At 34.5% G+C, this 20927-nt stretch overlaps 1 protein-coding gene across 7 annotated transcripts in view; it reads right to left on the bottom strand.

Annotated features, from left to right (window-relative positions):
- The window catches only part of PCLO (piccolo presynaptic cytomatrix protein), a 400035-nt gene that overhangs the window by 64996 nt on the left and 314112 nt on the right, over window positions 1-20927 (bottom strand). For 5 of the 7 annotated variants that reach the window (XM_032305888.1, XM_032305890.1, XM_032305891.1 and 2 more), the window contains 6 exons: window positions 17429-17537; window positions 16818-16885; window positions 15838-16052; window positions 11456-11506; window positions 8150-8274; window positions 5543-5569 (listed from right to left, as the gene is read on the bottom strand). In XM_032305888.1, coding sequence (XP_032161779.1) covers window positions 5543-5569; window positions 8150-8274; window positions 11456-11506; window positions 15838-16052; window positions 16818-16885; window positions 17429-17537 — 595 coding nt within the window. Of the gene's footprint in view, window positions 1-5542; window positions 5570-8149; window positions 8275-11455; window positions 11507-15837; window positions 16053-16817; window positions 16886-17428; window positions 17538-20927 lie in introns of those variants that run through there. The other 2 variants (XM_032305889.1, XM_032305895.1) reach the window with 2 other exon arrangements.

The following is a 20927-nucleotide window of genomic DNA, read 5'->3' as shown; positions in this document are numbered from 1 at the left end:
GCATCAGTTAAAGTGAATAATTATATACCTTCATAAATTAAGATGGATAAATCTTGAAAAAAAGTTGAGCAAAAAATGTGCAGAAAGATAACTATAGTGAGTTATCATGATTTAAAATCAAAATCATGGGAAATAATACAGTAAACTATGAATACATGTATATAAAATAAATGCATATAAACATCATAAGACAGTTTGGCAATTGTAGGTAATAAATTCTATTTAGTGGTTATCTCAAGTGGACAGGGGAATGGTTTCAGAGGGCCTCAGGGTACCATAAAATATTTTTAATAAAAAAATGAAGACTATATAGCAAAATACTGAAATTTGATGGAACTAAATGGCAAGAACACAGGTATTTGTTAGTTATTTTCTATAATTTTCATTGATTTTTGAAATATTTCACAATATAAATTCAAAATAACTTTGGTAAGCTCTGTTACTTTGTATCTTATGTTTTAGATTTTTTTTTTTTTTAATAATGACATGGGAAGAATGGATGTGATCACTTTCAAGATAATAGCAAGCCTTGGTTACTACTTTAGAATTCATGGCTATTTCTCTAGGTAGACATACCTAGAAGAAAAACACATGACAATATAAGTTTTAAGGCTTCTATTTGTTTTGGGCTTTGTAAGTAAGGTAATGAGATCATGGGGAAACTTACGGATAAGGTTCATAATACAGGGGAATAGTAGTAAATTATTTTTTTCCAATGCTGAAAAATTAAATGCTTAACTTTTCAAAAAGATAGGATTAACGTCAAATGCAAACTCAAGTATTTTCACTAAAATCCTAGATATGTCAGTATTTGTGAAAATAGTCTGTATTATTTAAATGTCTTTTCTGAATCTATGAATAATTGTTATTATAATTTTTCACCTGCATATTTTAGTCATTTTTTTCACTTACACATTTAACAAAAGTTCTTAATTCATATGAAAAGCAATTTATAAAGTAAGCACATTAAAATAAAAACAGCTCACATTCATTAAAAGCTTAGTTTTTCCCAAGCAGAGTTCTAAATGCTTCTTATGTATTAACTCATTTAATCCTCATGGAAATTTTATGAGACAGGATTAAAAAAATGAAACTCAGTGAATTAAGGTATGTTGGAAAGGCTGCATAGTTATTAACTGGTAGGGCCATGATTCAAGCATAGGGCAACACTGATTGGTTGTTCTTAAACGTATGCTATTATGAACTCAATTGATTAGGCTCACAAAATGTGAATAATCCACCAATTTCTTAACTTCAGGTTTAAGAGCTGAAGTACCTAGTTTGTCTTCTTTACCATATAACCTAATGTTCTTCACTTCAGTTTAAATATATATACTTCCTATATATGTAATATAAAGTATATACAATATGTGTGTATATATATATACACATATCATAAAAATTAGGCCAGTGTTAGAGTTGTTCAGGCAAATTCTGAATAGGATATCCTAAGAAAGTGTTGTGAAATGAAGTATAATTACTATAAATATTTATTCTTGTCCAGATCCACTCAGAAACAGCCACAATTGGGGGAGAATTTAATGTTATTAGTGAGTTTGCCATTCTTCAATTCTCTTTGGACTCAAGGCGTCTATTGCTTTTAGAATTAATGCAGGAACACACAATTTGCCCCCACTATTTCTGGTGGTGCTGTGTCAATGATAACGTAATCCTTTGCAGGGTTTTTTTTTGGTCTTGAATGTACAGAGATGGTCACACAAAGCCAGTCCTTTTAACCCCTGTTTTAGAACTGCCACGAACTGACTATCTTGAGCACTGATCTCAATGGGCTGTGTTTCCACTTTACACAATTGAAAACTGCTGGCACTTCTCATAGCCACATCAAAATCTGGACTGACAACTTGAAGGTGACCAGGTAAGCAGTGGGATTCTTAAATGTGAGCCTGAATTAGGTCGAGAAAAAAGTAGAGCCTTCCTTTCCCTTCTTTGTCTGGAAAACACATTATATTCCCTCATTGGAAGATTGCAATAATGATATTATATTAGAACAGTTAGGCTGTATCTAATAATCAAAGAAGTTTTTTAATAAGGGAAAATAAAAAGTTAATTAATCAAGATGGGTCATGGTGCTAATAAAAAAATTAACCTTCATCTTCTTGAAGTTTTGACTAATTAACTTCTTTTCTCTTTCATTTTTTAAATTATTTACTAGTTACCTCCTCAGGAGTAGACATGCTTTTACGACAGGCAGAAAAAGATACATGAAATTCAATTATTCTCCCCTATACTAGCAGAAAAAAAATTCTCTGAGTTTCTCTTTCTAATTTCAAAAAAAGTAAGAAAGGTGAATGGAATATGATGGCTTCTTTGTATTTCTCTTTCATAGAATTATCTGAAATACTGAAGGTTTTCATTTCTTTTATTTGGTTTTCCTTTATTGGAAATCATACACACATGCACGTGCACACACACACACACACACACACACACAATTTATTTTTAATTACTCCTCTAAGGATTTTCCTTTAATTTAGAAAGAAGCTCCAATCATATCCCATCTTATGAGCTGTACTGTTCTGAGCAGCAGTATGTTTTTGGCACATCACTTGACAGTCTGTGCTCCCTGAAGTCAGAGCCTATGTGGCCATTTGTCAGTTCTATCTACCCTCAGCATTTCGCACAGTGTCTAGAACATTCTGTGCTAAAGAAATGTTTATTGGACGAATCCTTAAAATATACTTCTATTTTTTTCCCTTAAAATCAATTGAAATGAAAAAAGCTTTGGCCTTTGAATTGTAAATGCATGCAACACCTGTCCCTGCTTTATAGAGGTCCTGGAGGAAACAGTCTGATATGTTAACAAGGACGTTTAGAGAAAGTCCGGTCCGGAACTGAACTTCCAGCTATCGTGATAATGAAAATCAGCTTCAATCAGAGCAAAATCTCATTCATGGCAAAAGGCCTGTACTTTGTCAAACAGTATAATGAGAGAAAACGAGAGTGAGATCCTTCAGATTTGCTCTTTTCCACTTCTTAGTTAGCCAGGGCCAAGGACTGAGTTCATGCACTCTGGAGGCTCTTTCCTTGTTTCCCCTCCTCTCGGGGCTGACAACTGGGTTTTCAGAGCTTCTGAGTATAGTGCTCCAAGGGTGGGAAGAGGGAATGACAGGAGATGAGAAAATTGGACCAGTGAAATTCTTATTAGCGAACAGGAATTTTTTTTTTTTAATTTTAAGAATGACAAATGTATTATATTTTATGATTGAAGAAAACAAAGTTGTTTGGTTTCCTAGCAGTATTGTTAAATTATTTTGCATAATTCTATAGCCCAACCATTCCACATCTTTTTTTTGTGGGTATAACTGATCATGGGCGACTTGATGTAGCCAATCATAAAATAAGAATAATCCATCAACTTTCTTATTTGCAACTTTCTTTTTTTTTATTTATTTATTTATTTATTTATTTGACAGAGAGAGAGAGATCACAAATAGGCAGAGAGGCAGGCAGAGAGAGAGAGAGGAGGAAGCAGGCTCCCTGCTGAGCAGAGAGCCCGATGTGGGACTTGATCCCAGGACCCTGAGATCATGACCTGAGCCGAAGTCAGCGGCTTAACCCACTGAGCCACCCAGGCGCCCTATTTGCAACTTTCTTAAGCTGAAGTATCTAGGTAGCCTTTCCTATAATCTACCCTACAATCTAAAGGTCTTCACCTGAATTTAAATATATATGTGTGTGTGTGTGTGTGTGTGTGTATGTATACATATATACACATATGTATATTTCCTGAATATAAATTATATGCATTTGTATGTATACACATATCATAACAATTTTAGGCCAGTTTCAGAGTTGCTTCCAGAAATTCTAGGGGTATAACTTACCTTAAGTTATTATGTAACTGTACATAATACCGAGGATACTATCGAGTGCCATTTATTGAGAGCCTATTACGTATCAGACATTATGCTTATTACTTCTGGTTTATTACTGAGTCTATTTTATTAAAAAAACCTAAAGGGATGTTATTATTATTCTTATTTAGCAGAAGAGGAGATCGTTTTAGAGAAACCTCACAACTTCCAAGAGGCAGGGCTGAAATTCAAACCCAAGTTCTTTAGGACTTAATTCAGTGGCCTCCTGAGCCAAAATTTCAGTGTCAGTACCTTGTTATTATTAGTTCTTCTTGCACTGACAGTTCTCAAAGAAATGGTGGAAGTGACTTCTAGATGAAACACACGGTGAGAAAGTGCCTTCTAGATCTTTGAAATTGTAACCAGAACATCCCGGACTGTTTCAGCCATTATCTACATTTACAAAACACGCTCTTTCCTAAATTAAAGACAGACAATCATTGTCATTCTGACAATTTCCCCCCAGTTTGTCTAGATAGGAAGGTTCTGAATAAAGTGACTGATAATGTCTGTTCTAAAATGACACTATCTTTTTCAACCAAACTAATTTTGCACATCAGTCTGAGACCTATCTGGATGAGTGATCTGGGTGCTGTCCTGAGATGAGGGAACTAGTCATAATAAGCAATCTATCACAGGATCCAATTTACCATGATTCTGTGTGCAAGGAAACACGAAGTCTCTGGCCACTAGAAAGAGTGTGGTGACAAATCCTACTCTTTACAATATTTAAATATCTATACCTTTCAAAATCAGAAAAAACTTCTTTTGGGCAACAGCTCATCAGGATTAGTAAAGATGTCAGATTTTAATATTGCAGATGAAACCAAATCCTGTACCATTAATATTCTGGGTGGGATTAAAACTCTCATCAGCCCATTGCTACAGATGGTGCTAGATTCACCTCCCCAACTAAATAATACATTTAATATATAATGTAATGAGATGTGCAGAAGAATGTGTTCAGTTATGTATCTGAAAGCTACCCTTAGCTGACCATGTAATGATGTACCACGTTGTGAGCTCTATTAGAAGACAGTTTCCTACTACTGGCAAAGAAAGGAGGAAGCTCTCATGTTGTTGCCACTGTGGGAGAGCAAGCCAATAATGGTGTCCTACTGCATGGCGCTGTCTTTGCGGTGCAGAAAGTATAATGGCATGGAAATGTTTTGATATGGGGTCTAAGTAAGAGAAAAAGACTAGAGAACTATGGTATTTAGGTTGACATTCATGCCCAGTACTGGACATCTGGAAGGTCAGCTAGTTTCTTGTGAAAAATGACTAGATTTTACTTTTATTTGTAATAGAAGACCCAGAAGGACTTAAGCCATGGTTATCACAGAGAAGTGAAAAGAATCTTAGTGGACAAATTATATAGAAAAAACCAGTTACACCTAATTTCAGGGTGGTATTTCCTTATTCATATCTTTTTCCTGTTTTTAATATTTTCTATTTTTCAGTGTTCTATGCCACACATCTGCCAAACCTGTTCAGTAATGTTGTAATCCAAACAGTTTGCTGGTGGCCTAATTCAATAGACACCAACATGTAAAAAGATGCAAATTACAGCCCAAGCCAAATGAGAAATAGGCAAAAAATAGGCAAAAAAATAAAAATAAAAATAGACATTACAGCATAGCTTGATACTGAAAGAGAACCAACTCTACCTTGCATTCTGGACAACCATGACTTGACTGCATTGATTCCGAGAGCGAGAGTGAAGGATACAACAGGCAAGTTGGAAAGACAGGAAGAAAAAAGTTAGAAACAGAAATAAGGGAGAAAATACGAGAATAATAACTGGAGGAGCTACACCTTAACATATAAACAACATGAGGCAGAAAAGAGTCTTGGAGCTACGGTGAAAATAACAGCTCTAAGCCAAATAACAGCCAAATGCCTTGGCCACTGTAATCTGTAGGAGTAATCTAAGGAAAGGTTTACAGACTGAATAAAGGTAGTTGATTAGCTCCCTGTGGGGCAAATCCCACCCAGCAGGCATGTTTTGTCTGACAAAATATGGGCAATGGCTTTAGGTGGGAAAAATCACTCTTTATTTCACTCTAGTTCCCTCCTTCCCTGTTACTCATTCCAGAATAACTGACATAGTCCTGTTATCTGCCTGCCCTTTCAGGTTATTCAAGGATGTAATAGTCTAATTGAAAAAAAAAATAGTCTAAGTAAATCTGTAATAAATAAAAGATAGGGACTCTCATAGAGGATAAAAGGTGATAGTCTCCAGGATATTATTAGAGGAGACAGAAAGTAAAAGACACTGCTTTATTTTCATTCATTCATTAGCAGATGATAATTAGGGATATACCATTGGCAGTGATTTCTTCTTGTCCCATAATATTGTCATTAAATAACAGGGAAGATCTAATGACCCAATCAAAAGCAGAATGAAATTATCAGTTTGTTGTCATTATACTCAAATTAAAAAAAGATAGCCAAATTGCAGTTGTAACTACTAAGGATTTAAATGAACATAAAATGAAAACTCCCCTTTCCTGTGCTCTGTTGGTGACCCCTATATATTAAATTTAATAAATTAAAACTAGAATCCCAAAACCAGCAATTCTAAATTTCTACATAAAAATTATTAGGATGAAATTAAAGGCTGTATCCTTAATTTGATATAACACCTGGAAATTTTCAAATTATTTCTGGGTATATTTGATATCCCGACAGACAAAACTATTGGCTCTGCTTCCTTGGCTCTGTCAATATTGACAAGAAAAATTAGAAATGATGATCTGCTGGTGGTGATGTAATTAGTCAACAAACAGCAGATTCAAAGGTAACAAATAACTTAGTTTTGACCCTGTTCAAACAAACCAGCTATAGTCCAAGAACATGCTTTGTATGATTTCAGTGCTTTTACATTTTTTGAGGTTTGTTTTATGGCCCACAATATAGTTTTTCTTGGTGAATGTTTTTGGTGTGCTTGAAAAGAAAACATTATTCTGCTATTAATGAGAAAGTGTTCTATAAATATTAATTAGGTCTTCAAACCAAACAGGAAATTATTATGAGGCATCTGGGGAAACTAAGGAGTTATTTAAACATTTAAAAATTATAATGATTATATGTGGTATTTGTTTTAAATGAGTTATCTTTTAGAAATACATAGCAAAATATTTACAGAAAAAAGTTATGAGTTGAGATATATTTTTTTAATTTAGATTCAACTAGCCAACCTATAGTGCATCATTAGTTTTTGATCTTTTTAAAATAATCTGTATAGAGGGAGTATATGAGGGTAAAAATGAGACATGATGGGCTGGCAGTAACAGCTGTTGAAGGTGAGTAATGAGTACGTGGTAGGTCACAACATTATTCTTTCTATTCACATGCAACAATTCAAAATTTCGAAGTAAAAAGTAATATTTAACTGTCAATCCTCAAGTTAAATGAAAAATGAATAAAAATAAAACCAGAGCCTTCAAATTACCAGTCCCAAATTCTTTCTATTATACCCCCAATTGTTGATTATTTATGGTTCCATCATGCTAATTTGGCTACGACAAATTGCTCAGATAAGGTATAATGATCTGTTGGGTCCAAATCACTGTTTTGAAGCCATCCTTGAGTACTGATTTATATACCAGAACATAGCAATTTGCATTTATCATGTGAAAATTAAACATTACCAATGAGCGCTTGCTTTATATGAACAGTTTGTTTATCACATGAGATTCAGAGATATTTTTCATCTATTTACCAAATATTTACCAAATTTTGTAAACATTTTTAAATATTCAACATTTCTAATATTACTCTTATTTTATAACTTCTAAAACAATGATTTGAAAATACACATATAAATAAGGAGACATCAATAGGTCAATTAATGAACGTGTAATGGACTAGATAATGATAATCTATAAGATAAAACAGTAACTTATGAATTGCTGAACAGTAGTTTTGCAAATGAATTTGGGCAGGTAAAGCTAAATTCTCTAAATCCGCCACAAATAATACCTTAAATGATTTCAGAGTCCATCTGATTGGTTATAGTGGTTTCTAGATTCAAAAGACGGACATGTGTCATCAAGACAGGATTTAGTATGATCAAGGCTCTCCTGGAATACTTCAGGGCTTAACTGCAAATTCTTATTTCCACCTTATCTAATAATTGGAAATAAATGAATATGACATGTGAATAAAACTGAGGGAAAGATATTCAACTCTTTAAAACTGGAGACTAGAAACACCAACATTGGTTTTTAATCCATGCGATGAGATCCTTAGAAGACACTGTCTTTACTCACCCTCTCCCAGGAAGAAGGTACACTTTCACGAAGGGGTCCGAGTAACCATTGTTGTCTCGAGGGACAAGGTTTCTTGCTTGGAGAATATGGATTATGAGATTTCCAAGATCATAGTTGATTTGAAGCTTAAAAGGATATCAAAATATTCCATGAATATTTTTTGTTTTAAGAAATCTAGAATATGTTATTATTCAATAATTTATCAGTACTTTTTTTTTAGTCTCATAAAGAGCCTCAACCTTCGTTTCCATTTTACTTGAAACTGAACAGACTAGTGTATGTCTAATTTAATTGAGAGCTCCCAGGCACATGCTAATTACTAGTAAATGTGAGGTTCATTCTTTCCATGGTTAAAGTTCTGGCCTGTCTAAAATTCATTTAGAAGAAAAATCATGCAGTGAATGGCTAGTTACATTTGTAAACTAAATTTATACTCTTAGAAAAATGGTAAATGTTGTTAGCGTTCATGAATACAATTACCGGGATTTTGAAAATAAATCAATTGATGAATTTATTAGAAAATGTCTCTTGCATTTTACCAAATAATTAGCAGTAGGTGGAATCATTATTTAAAGATAGAGTTGTTAGTCTGAAATGTAAGAATATTTAAGAACTGGTGGATTTTATTTCTTTGTATATTATGTTATATTACCAACAATTTTTTCTGTGCCTGCTTTTCTAATAGAGCAGAGTTTAAGACAATAAGATCTTGTTCTTTAATTTTAGATGCTTAAAAGGGAAGAAGAAGCCTCGTCTCCTAGATGTTTAATGGTGTTGCACAACTGTCACAGAATAGGAAAAGATTAACAATTCAAAGAAATATTTGCAAAACCTGCATAATTCAAGATAATGAAGTTAACTAATTTTTCTCCAAAATTTAAATATTCTTATGGCATCATTTTGAATAAGCCTTAATTTTGCCTGATGCTGCTTTTGTTTATCAAATAACAGAAAGGAATAGATCTATATTACCAGAAGAAAAAAATCCATAAATAAAAATACTAACCTATTTTTTTATAACCACAGGAAACAGGTATGTTGTGCTCATGTTGAGAATGGGTTTATGTAGAAAAGCCAAACTTTATTTAAAATCTGATGATTAAAATAATTCCTAATTTTACCACAACTTTTTTCTGGCTACATTTTTCTGGCAGAAAAGCAATCTTCTGTTGTTTTTCTCAACACAGAAAAGCTCTCTTCGATGATCATGAAAGTAACAGGACATAGAGAACAAAGTGCCACGAAGGAAGACATTTTAAAAATGGGAATTTTCGAACTGCAGTAACTGTATCCTCTAATGGGGTATCAAAAAATGGAATTACTCTGCAATTAATTTCCCTGAGGTTTAGACCAGCTTCCAATTGTTAAGGAGATGTTCTTCCCCATGTAGTCTTGGTTAGCCTTAATGTTCACTTTCATCTGGTGAGGCATCAAAGCCATTTCTTATTTAAATGAAAACTTGCAGGCTACCTAAGAAAGTGCTTTCCAGCACTGATCCTGTAGTGTCTTAGAAAATACTTAGCGTTGCTCAGTGTTACTTCTGAGACAGAATGAAACCGCCCCCCCCCCCCCATCACCTTCCACCCTGAGCTACCCCAGAGCTGGCAGATTCATTTATTTGAGTGTCCATATAAGATGGATTTGCAAAAAGGTTTTGCTACAAGGAAATAAATAAATAAGCTCGAAATTGAATTCATGAGAAAATACTAAAAAATAAAAGAAAATGGCCTAAGAGTTAAGAAAGATTATTAGAGTAAATTTCCGCTATAGAATTAAATACTACGGCTCAAGGGAAAGGAAAATGAAAGATGAAAAAACCAACCCCAAGCCAAAAAGAAACAAAGCAAACACTGGTCTGTTAGCAAGAAGTTCAAAAAAAAAAAAAGAGATTAAAAAAAAAAAATCTAGGGATCAGCAAATCAGCGTATTTAGTATTTTTCTTGGCTTCTGGTGAAATCAAGAAAGCTTGGGTCTGGGTTTATTGAAAGGGGGAAGAGGCAGCAAGGCTGTAAGGTGTGCAACGTGGAAGGTTCCAGATCTGGGCTGCTGGATCCTCCTGGGCAAGCTGCCTGCATTCTGTGCTTCTGCCCATTCCACACTCATACTCCACTTCTGTTGATTAAAGCTTCCTTTCCATTTGTGTTCTCTCCTTTATAATATTTCCTGGATGCCACTGCTGTATGAAATCTTTTTTTCTTTCTTTTTTTTTTGCTGTATGAAATCTTAATATAGATTCCCTTCAATTAGTCTCTCCTTTATTCCACAGTATTTACTAGTGTCAGTCACCCTAGTGTCGTGGCTAACACCCCTCAGCTGTGTTCAAGCTTCTTTTTCATTGAGGTTCAATTTAATCTGCACAGGGACATTTCACGGCCTCAAAGCTGATCCCTGCCTTTTGTTACTCTCCTGGAACTTTCCTTGAAGCATTTCTTCCCCCAGGAACACAGTCCCCCTTTCTCGGGGCTTATCCTCAAAGTAGTTCAAGTCTGTTGTCCTTTGTGAAATCGTGCAAGAAAACTTCTTCGAGACTGTGTTGGAGACACGGCTCTAAGGCTTATTGTTCTTCCCCCCTTATCTGAAAGTTGCTATCTCCAAGTTGATATTATTTTGCATTGTGCTACTTATTCCTACATGATTTTCTTATCTATCCTGAATTACGGTTTGGTACCACCTAAAGCACAGTTTTTTAAAACATTTCTGACTACAACCCATGGTGAGAAATTGTTATAATATAATACACACACAGAAATACACATTGATAGATGTAAAAAAGAGTGATTTCTACTATTTTTTTTTCTATTTTCCTGATCAAAACCCCCAAGTAGATTTTATGACAAACTGGTTATGATCCCTGGTATGAAATCTCTAATCTAGAAGAAATATTCAGCGATTATATAACAATTGTTGGTAGAAGGAAGAAAAGAGGATAGCACTGGACTCATGAAACTCAAAGAGGAACCCTCACATTTCCAGAAGAAACTGTCATGTTTGAAACACATTCAACAAGTAGAAACTGAGACATGAAAATACTGATACTGTTAAAGCATCAGATACATATCAAATTATACAATTCCATACCTATAATTACATTATAATTATGAACTATATATTTGTACTAAAATGCTATCCTATAAAATAGCATTTTTCCTTCATAGGTCTGTACTCAGGTGTGTATGTGTGATATATCTGTCATACATCTAAAACAGGAAAGGTCCTAACAGTGTTTACAATTTCAGCAGACCAGGGTAGGCGGAAAAAACAACCAATGAAGATGGCACAATGATGATTTTTAAAACACTTCCTTACCTGAATTTCCCCTGTAATCGGATGAGAGACCACCTTCGTTGCATCAGTAGGCTGCAATGTTAAAAACATGTATTGTATTAACAGATACACCTTTCACAAAATTTACCATTTCAACTTCCTTCTGGAATTAATTTCTATTTGGTCAGATCATCCCGCCTGCAAAATGCATTTCACCTGTTTGGCTGCTTAGATCATGGGGTCTACTTCTCCCTTTCAATATGTATTTAATATTATAGATACAGGAATCTCTTTTTTCACTTTGCTTAGTCTGTTTTGAAGTTATAATTTTATACCTGTGGGACTACATTTTCAATTACTTAATGAAATGAGTACTTTGGTTTAAAGTATTCAATTTAAGCATTTACAGGATTTAAAGATCTATAGAGAAATGAAAAAAGACTGTTTTTAAGGGCCCTGGGTCATTAAGCGTCTGCCTTCAGCTTAGGTCATGATCCCGGGGTCCTGGGATGAGGCTCCCAGTTCAGCAGGGAGTCTGCTTCTCCTCCCCCACGACTCCCCCTGCTTGTGTTGCCTCTCTCTGTCAAATAAATACATAAAATCTTAAAAGAAAAAAAAAAAAGACCTTGTTTTTAGAGGACGAGTGCCTGGGAGCACAGAGGGTAGAGAAGTCCATCCCTGTGCTCCTTCAGGGGTGCTCAACCCCTGCTCGCTCCCTTCTAGACTGAAGCGCCCAGACAACGGCTTCTCCGTATTTCACATTCCTTAATTAAAGTTCTATCCTCTTCTATATAAGTTCTCACTTCCTTAGAAAGTTCCTTGTGTCAGTAGAGCTTTAAGAACAGTTAGGAATGTGATCTGGCAAGCTGGTTCCTAATGCTGAAGAAAATGACTGATGGCTGACTGCTGACTTGTTACATTTCAATGTAGTATTTGAACAAACAGAGAGCTGATGTCCCCGACTCAGAGACAAACAGCTTCAGGTGGTAAAATCAAAATTTTGAAGATAAAAATTCACGCTAAATGAGTTTAAGCAAAGTAATCATTTAAAACAGTCATATACATAGCTTACATAATTTAAACATGTACTTAAATAATTTTGATTCATATTTTACTTATGTCGAGGGAGAAGAAATCACTTGGGTATTAACAGATTAATAATTACTTAGGAATAATTGTTTAGAATGTTTACTAGATGGTATTCTAAGTATCCAAATGTATAATTATTCTAACTATATTCAAATATTTTAGTTTTAATGCATTCCATTTCAATATTTTATAATTTAATACCTAGTCTCATACCTTAATGAAAACACAAAGGAGTTAAAGCCACAATTCTATAAATTATCTGAAGAACATATGATATATGTGGACATATTATCTGACTGAGGGATATGTCAGTTTCAGACCATCACTCAATATTTCCATGATTTCTCAGTATAAATTCTTTAACATTGTAGGTTTAGAGAACAAATGAAAAAATGCATTGCCTTTTATGAATACTACATGTTGATGGGTCAAGAAATATCACTAAATTTATCTATTCATTCATTCATAAAAAATATTTCAAGAAACTACGCCAGCTAAATGTTGGAGATAAATGCCCCTAGAAATGAATAGGTAACAGACTCTTTCTTCAGGTGTTACCATCTAGCGAGTATATATTTCAAATAAAAATGTACATTTAATATTATATACATATATATCCCAAATGTGATTAGATTTGATTATTGTTATTATTACTGGTAAGAGTTAAGTAATCTCTATATCATCACTTAAGAGTAGAAATGAGACTTACTTAGTAATTTTAAATATTCCAGTAGTTACATTAAAAATGTAAGAATTAGCCAGTGAAATCAATTTTTAATAATGTATTTTATTTAACTCAATTTACTCAAAGTATTATAATTACACCATGAAATCTATATCAAAATTGTAATGAGATGACTTATATTCTTTTTTTCATAGTAAGTCTTGATAATTTGGCATTAATTCACATTTACAGTATATCTTGGTTCAGACTAGCCATATTTCAAGGGCTGGCTTATTACATGTGACTATCATTATGAACAATACAGTTCTACAAATTTTTATTCCAGCAAAAATACAGTAAAACCACACAGGCCATGTTCTTGATATGGAAAAGAATTACTGCATATCATAAAACATGTCAATATCATTTCCTTGATGTTCGTCCTATTATACTTGTTTTCATCTTCTATTCACCGCCAAAACAGTTAACCTATCACAAAATATCAAATTTTGCACCTCCGTAATAGTATAGAGACTCATAAGTGCCAAGATGCTTTAATTCACAACATTTATTTATTTTGTTCTTATACTGCGTAAGTCCCTCTTCCATGTGATTAAATAGCACAGAGAAAGTAAGAAAGGGGTTTTGGTTCTTAAAGAGCTTGCGGCCTACCTAAGGAAGACTAGTAGCTACAATCAAGGTCCAAATTGTTGGGGTGCCTGGGTGGCTCAGTTGGTTCAGCGCCTGCCTTCAGCTCAGGTCATGATGCTGGGGTCCTGGGATCCAGCATTGGGCTCCCTGCTCAGTAGGGAGCCTGCTCTTCCCTCTCCCCTCTGCTTGTGCTCTCTCTCTCACTGTCTGTCTCTCCCTCAAATAAAATAAAATAAAAAAAGATACAAATTGTTTTAAGAGATGCATAAAGCATGGGGCACTTCAGAGGGAGGAGAAAAGGAAAAAGACTACCTTCTGATTTTAAGACAGGACTGGACTGTGGAGTGATTTCACGTACAAAGGCTTCCTGTTATTCTTACTTCATTTTTGCTCACGGCTTATCACTGACTCTTCATTTCCTGCAGACTGCAGTGTAAAAGCCAGGCAGGGCACATAATATCCTCCAATTTACAACCATCTAGGCTTCTCCTTTATTTCTTATCCCTGTATTTTTTTTTTTTTTGTACAGCAGGCAATTTCTGTTTCTGAGATTTTTTTTTTTTACATGTTGCTCTCTCTGCTGGGAATGTTGGTCCCCGTATCCCCATTACTGAATCAGTTCATTAGCTAAACACCAGCTTTCTTCACCTCACTCTTCAAGCCCTCACTGCATTTTTTAATGACATCCAACATTATATACCTTTGTTGTCTGTTTCTGAATAAAAGGGATTTGGGGGGGACACCTGTTGTGTTTTTATACTTTGCAAAATAAACTTTGTTTTCTGAAGTCCAGCAGTCGGTTTACCCAAGCGTAGCCTGTCCCTCTCATATATCTTACCATGTAAAGAGAAATCTTTATTCATGCTTAAACAAGAGAATACTTTTTCCAATATATTTATTGACCACAATGAGAATTTCCCTAGTAAGTATCAAATCTACGAAGAAAAAGCTACAAACTGTCTACATTTCATCTGCTTTTATAAGGTTAAAAAACTAATTCTATGTTTTCTTTTAATAGCTCAGTAGCTTGGAAATAATCGTGTCATAAACATTTATTTCAAATGAAGACTTGCAACAAGGGAAAATTTATTCATATAGAATTAGGGATAAAACTCAAAATGGCAATTTTATATTACTGGTTTTCCTTTTTTCTTTTTTAAAGATTTTACTTATTTATTTGAAACAGAGAGAGAGAGCAACAGAAGGAATATAAGCAGGGGGAGTGGGAGAGGGAAAAGAAGGCTTCCTGCTGAGCAGGGAGCCCAATGTGGGCTGGATCCTAGAACCCTGGGACCCTGACCTGAGCCACCCAGGTGCCCCTCTTTTTCTTTTTTATAAAAGATTTATCCATTTATCTGAGAGAGAGAGAGAGAGAGAGAGAGTGAGTGCGCATGTGTGTGCATGGGAGGAAGGGGCAGCAAGAGAGTCTCAGGTAGACTCCCATGGAGCACAGAGACCAAGGCAGGGCTTGATCTCATGACCCTGAGTCCAGCACCTGAGCTGAAATCAAGAGCTGGACATTAACAGACTAAGCCACCCAGGCTCCCCAACTGGTATGGCATTAGGTATAAAATTCAAAGCGGCAATTTTATATTACAGGTTTTCCTCATTTCTCATTGTCCTACATTCTTTATCTCTGTGTCCTTTATATTTTTTATTTAAATTACCAAATCCAGCATAATATGTATCCTGTGTTCCCAAAAAGATGCAAAGCTAATGTTCCATATACAAAGAAGCTCAGATTTATGCAACAACTACAACTAAAAAGAAGCAGGAATTATGAAGCATTAGACACACTGTGCATATGCCTCATAATAATAACTGCTAAAATATTTAAAGAGATGTAGAAATACATCATTGTCATAACACTTTGATCAGTTATATACTAAGAAGTGGAAATTTTCTTGTTTCACTCCAATGAGAAACCACAGGAAAAACACCTTAGAAAATGATACTGGATTTCCTCTGTCCTCGTCTGAATAAAGAGCAAGAAAATAAGTAACTCAGAGTCACTTCTCACCTTGCTGCTGCTGTGTTTCTTTTTGCTCACGGAGGGGGACCCAGGTTGCCCGGGGCTGGGAACGGAACTGGATCCCGCTGATGTAGGGCCTGAATGAACGTGAGCTCCTTTCTCCACGACGGACGACAGAACCAGCGGTGACTGTTGCAGGGAGACCTTCTGGAGTTCTGCTGCCAACTGCTTAGGATCAACCCCTGGGGATTTCGCTTTATCTACTACAACAAAACGGAGTGGCTATGTATCTCAGTTTCATCGGTGCTCAATACCATGGAGCTTATGCGAGTTCTAGATGACAAGGTAATTGGCAAGCACAGATGGATGAAAAGTTCTACAGGCCTGGGTCTGTTCTTTAGTGCAGACACTCAGACTCTGAGAATGCTGGCTGTAGCAGAGGAAATGGTCAGTAAATACTGGTTAAATAAAGAAAGAAGTGATATTTTTTCATGGAATAATGGATCTACGTTTAGAAGACTCTAGTTGTCAGCTCAGAAAGAGTTAAATCTCATCATGTCCTTATGAAATTACATGTTGATTTTGTTTTCCTTTACAATGGAAAGGCAATCAAAGTGTTCAAGAATGAGTGTTCCATAGTCCAGTTATGCTAAAAAGAATCAAGTATTATCTAAAAATTCTATAAGATCCCAAATAAATGGCTCCATGGATTGCTCTGGTGGGATGAGTTTATTTTTTAAGAGTTAAAAATGTAAACTCACACAGCAAGAATTCTGTATGAATTTCTTTCATGGGTCAAACATACAAGTATGTGTTCCCCTAGAATGCTAAAAAACGTTTCTGTAGTGCTTTTGATTCTGCTTATGATTACGTAGATAAATAGACATTGGTCTATAAATACATTTTGCCCATACACTATCTATGCTTGTGTTTATATTTTCATCTATGGCTTCACCTGCTTCTACAACTATCATTACACTTACATCTTTCCCTTTACCCCCGGATGAAAGCAGATGACTTTCACCTACCAGCTTTTGGTGGCTCATGAAGTTCCAGGTGCTGGGGATTTTCAGAGTCTGAAAGCATATTGAGGTCCCTAAAAATTTAAAACAAAGAAATTAAGAAAGAAATTGAGGAAACCGGAGACAAAAGGCCTTTTTTTTCCAACTACCCTGATTTTTTTTTTCAGTAGGTAAATGAGAAGTGGTCAATGATATAAAGCAATTTCCAAGCATGCTCACCCTTCTAGCCAAATATATATTTGCAATGCTGTTAAAAGTCAGCTGATAAAAATGATTATTTAAGGTGAAATCTTTATGGATTAAGTGTAAGTTCTTTTTGAAATACTATACACAGACATAAAATCTAAATGGGTTCAGGCTTTCGTTTAAATGAAGCATGTTTCAATAAAAGCATGAAAGGGGAGAACTACTGACATAATCAGACACAAAATTAGCTGAATTCTTTCTATGCTTTAGACTTTGATTCTGAACACAAGAAATCTATAAAACTTGTATTCACTTTATTTTCTAATTACTGTAAATCTTGCTGACTGGCAAAGGTTCCACCTTAACAATTTTAAATTAAAAGAGCCATGAATAGCCAAAAAATGGAAACAAAAAGATGGGGAAAAACTCACAGTCTTACACATATTTCTGCTTCCCCACTTTGCTGACTAATGATACTCTGCACTTCTTCATACGTTTTAGAAGTTAAAGGAATTCCATTCCACTCCAATACTTGCATCCCTAAAAAGACAAATACAATTATAAAATAAAACATGTGTTGTACTTCTAGTTGGGGTCTGTAGGGCATAGAAGACATTTAAAAACCAACTCAGCACACCATTTCAGAGAACACAGTTCAAAGTTCTCTGGAACATTAATACCACAACCGTATGTAGTTTGCTTTCATCACTCACCTGAACTCATCACATGTGTCTATTACAACATGCAAAATGTTGCTTTTGAAAGCCTATTAAATATTACCAAACACATGCATTTTGTTTACACTGCTTTAATAAAAAAAATTATTGAACTTATATTATTTAGGCCAATTTTGTGTCAGAAAAAAAATACCATTACAAGCATCAGTATAATTTTCCTATGGGGAACAAGCATCTAGAAGAGTATACACTTCCATATTCCATCAAGGAATGGGAAAGGGGGAAGAAAGTCATTAATAGCTTGTTGTGAAGGTCCCCTTGAGAAACTGTTAATTGCTTCAGCTTTGCTCAGGTAAGACAGATTTCCATGGGGAATTTTTTCCTTTTTCTTCACTGCATGCAAGGCATGCCTGAGTAGAATTAGTAGGCATGTTACAGAGAGGACAGCTTCATGGCAGGGGGAGGAAGGGCGGCGGTGGCTGGGGTGTGGCCTTTGTGGCAGGACAAGGCCCTGGGCTCAGAAAGGGCCATGCTTGGTTTAATGGTTCACTGTAACCATTTTGAAATTCCTAATAATGTTTCAACAAAGAACACTAAGTCTTTTTTTTTGTGCTGGATAGCGTCAATTATGCTGCATTAATTAGGGGCATTTCATGTTTCCTCTCTGTCTAGAAAGAGAATTTTCACTAAAAAAGTAATAACAATTTTTCAACATTTTAAATTTTGTTTCTTTACTCCATTTCACATGAGCTGTCCAAATAATCTAGGAGTACATATTTGGCATGAATCATCTGGTCCTAATATGTATCTATGTGAAATGGATAGAAATTAGATGAAACTATTCAAGTTACAGTGCCCAAATATTTGTGAGTGCTACCAGCTTTACCTAAGAAAATAAATGTATGCTCTAACTGAGCTATAATTGAAACAAAAAGAAACACTTGAACAACTGGTTTTTAATGAGCTTCACAGATGCCTATGTGACATTCCCTACCGCTCACCATTGGCTTCAGTGGAAAACTCTAAACATGGCATAACTGAAACTTTGAAAGTTTTTTAATGATTTTGATATACACTGGAAAGCATATTACTGGTTGCAAACAAGTATGGTAAATTCTTTTACTACAGTGAAATGGCAAAAGAAGTCCATAAAAATTCCACAATAACACAAACAAAAATGGCTTTTCTAGAACTTACTCCAACAAAACTTTATCTTCAGATGGGCCTTAGGTTTAATTCAACAATCCCAGGCTGTTGTACATATAAAATGAGAAAATTACATAAGAGACAACGATGATATCACTAAAGAAAAATACAGCAGTACAAAAGGAAGAGCACACTGAAAAACACACTTTTTAAAGAAAAAGTCAGCATAAAGAGTATATTTATATACAGATGATTTTGAATTGAAACAAATTATAGTGTTATAATTGCATTGTCACTTTTTGGCAAGAGCGTATTCTATGAAAAGAAACAGCTGCATAATCTTCATGCTTCTTTTCTTGGATTAACTTGTTTATTTTTCACCTCTCAAAATAAAGGGGCAAATTTACAAAACATAATTATTTAATGAAATTAAAAAATGCTTCCAGTATTAAAAAGGGAAAACTATTTAAAATCTTTAATAAAATTGCTGAAAAAGAAAACCCACAACAAATAACTAGAATCTTGTGTAGAAATACACCTGAGGTCATAAACTATACCACCTGTTCTGTTCCATGATACACAGACCAAGTTTCTTTTCTCTTCATTCAGTTTTCCACCAGAGTTTGTGCAGGACTGTGGTTCAAAAGATTTTGCCAGTACTTGGTTCCAATGGTGAGTATCAGATACTACAGAGAATGTGGTGACTTGCGACTAGTCCTTTAGTAACACCTTTCCTATCCACCACCTCTCCAAATCCCTAACGAATCCTACAAGAACCATACTAAAGAAACCAAGTGAATATAACCCATCACTCCTTATTAATTCATAAGAAGGTTCTAATAATTGTAAGGATTAAGTATGATATGATCTCAAATATAACATTCTTGAAAAATGTTAATTGCAAAATCCTATAAACTATTTTAAAATGCACATAAACATTTGTTGAACATGATCATGCTATATTGAGGTTCACTAAAGTAATATTTTATCATTTAATTGATTAAATGGAAGCAGAGTCAATCTGAAGATAACTGTACTCTGACTTTGTTTTAGAAATAATTCCTGGAATACAGCATATACATGCATGTCTATATCTATTATTCAGCATTTACATTTTCTTTATATTTAAATTCAATCAACATGTATGTTAATGAATTGTTCAACTTTGATAGTGGACAGAATGATGTTTCAATTATATCCCTATTAAAAGCCATTAGTATAGGCAACTGAATTTTTATTCAATGTGCAACAACTAATGACAGGATATGTTGCTTACAATCTTATACTTAACATATTATCAAACACCAAAAAAGACAATAGTCAGGTAATGTTTGAATTAAAAAAATATCACTCAACATAAAACATTCTCAACTATGGGTTTTTATAATTTCTGGATTCCTTAACTTTATATCTCCTAAAACTGGTAAATGCTATTCTTTATAATGCACAAGTTCATGTGTGTTATTTCTTTGTCTATATTTATTATTTACCCTTATATCACAAACATCTTATGGATTAAAGTTAATGAGCTAACAGTTGAAATCATAGGTATATCCAAACATATATAAAACCCATTACTTTTTTTATTGCACAACTATTTTTTCTGGATCTAGTAAGTGGCACTTACTAGTCACTTACGTGGTGATCACCATCTTGTGTCTAATATTGTATGCTGTCAAAAAAATTAATAAAAAAATGATACTCTACTAGAAAAAAGCAGAAACATCCTGGAAGTTAGTAAAACTAAGATGATCCAGAGAGAAAGAATTTTAAAAGTGTTAAAGGTATATATAAAAAGACCCAGACTCAATAATGATTAGAAAGTACAAGTTAAAGCAATAATGACATACTCCTTAGCTCTCCTCATATTGCAAAAAGTTTAAAAACCAGAAAATACTATGTGTTGACTGGGATGTAGGATCAGGGGACCCTGACTTCAAAGGTATATCCAAAGGAGATTAAACTTACTGGATGATGTTCAGACATACCCCACTTTGTGAGAATACTATGTGATGTGAGAATACTATGACTATGTCACAGGAAAATAAAACAACCGCTTGTCTACAATTTATAAAGATGCAATTATTTTAATGGGAATGCAGATAAG

Source organism: Mustela erminea, chromosome 11, assembly GCF_009829155.1.
Source record: "Mustela erminea isolate mMusErm1 chromosome 11, mMusErm1.Pri, whole genome shotgun sequence".
Classification (NCBI taxonomy): Eukaryota; Metazoa; Chordata; class Mammalia; order Carnivora; family Mustelidae; genus Mustela; species Mustela erminea.
This window is presented reverse-complemented; position numbering and strand designations above follow the sequence as displayed.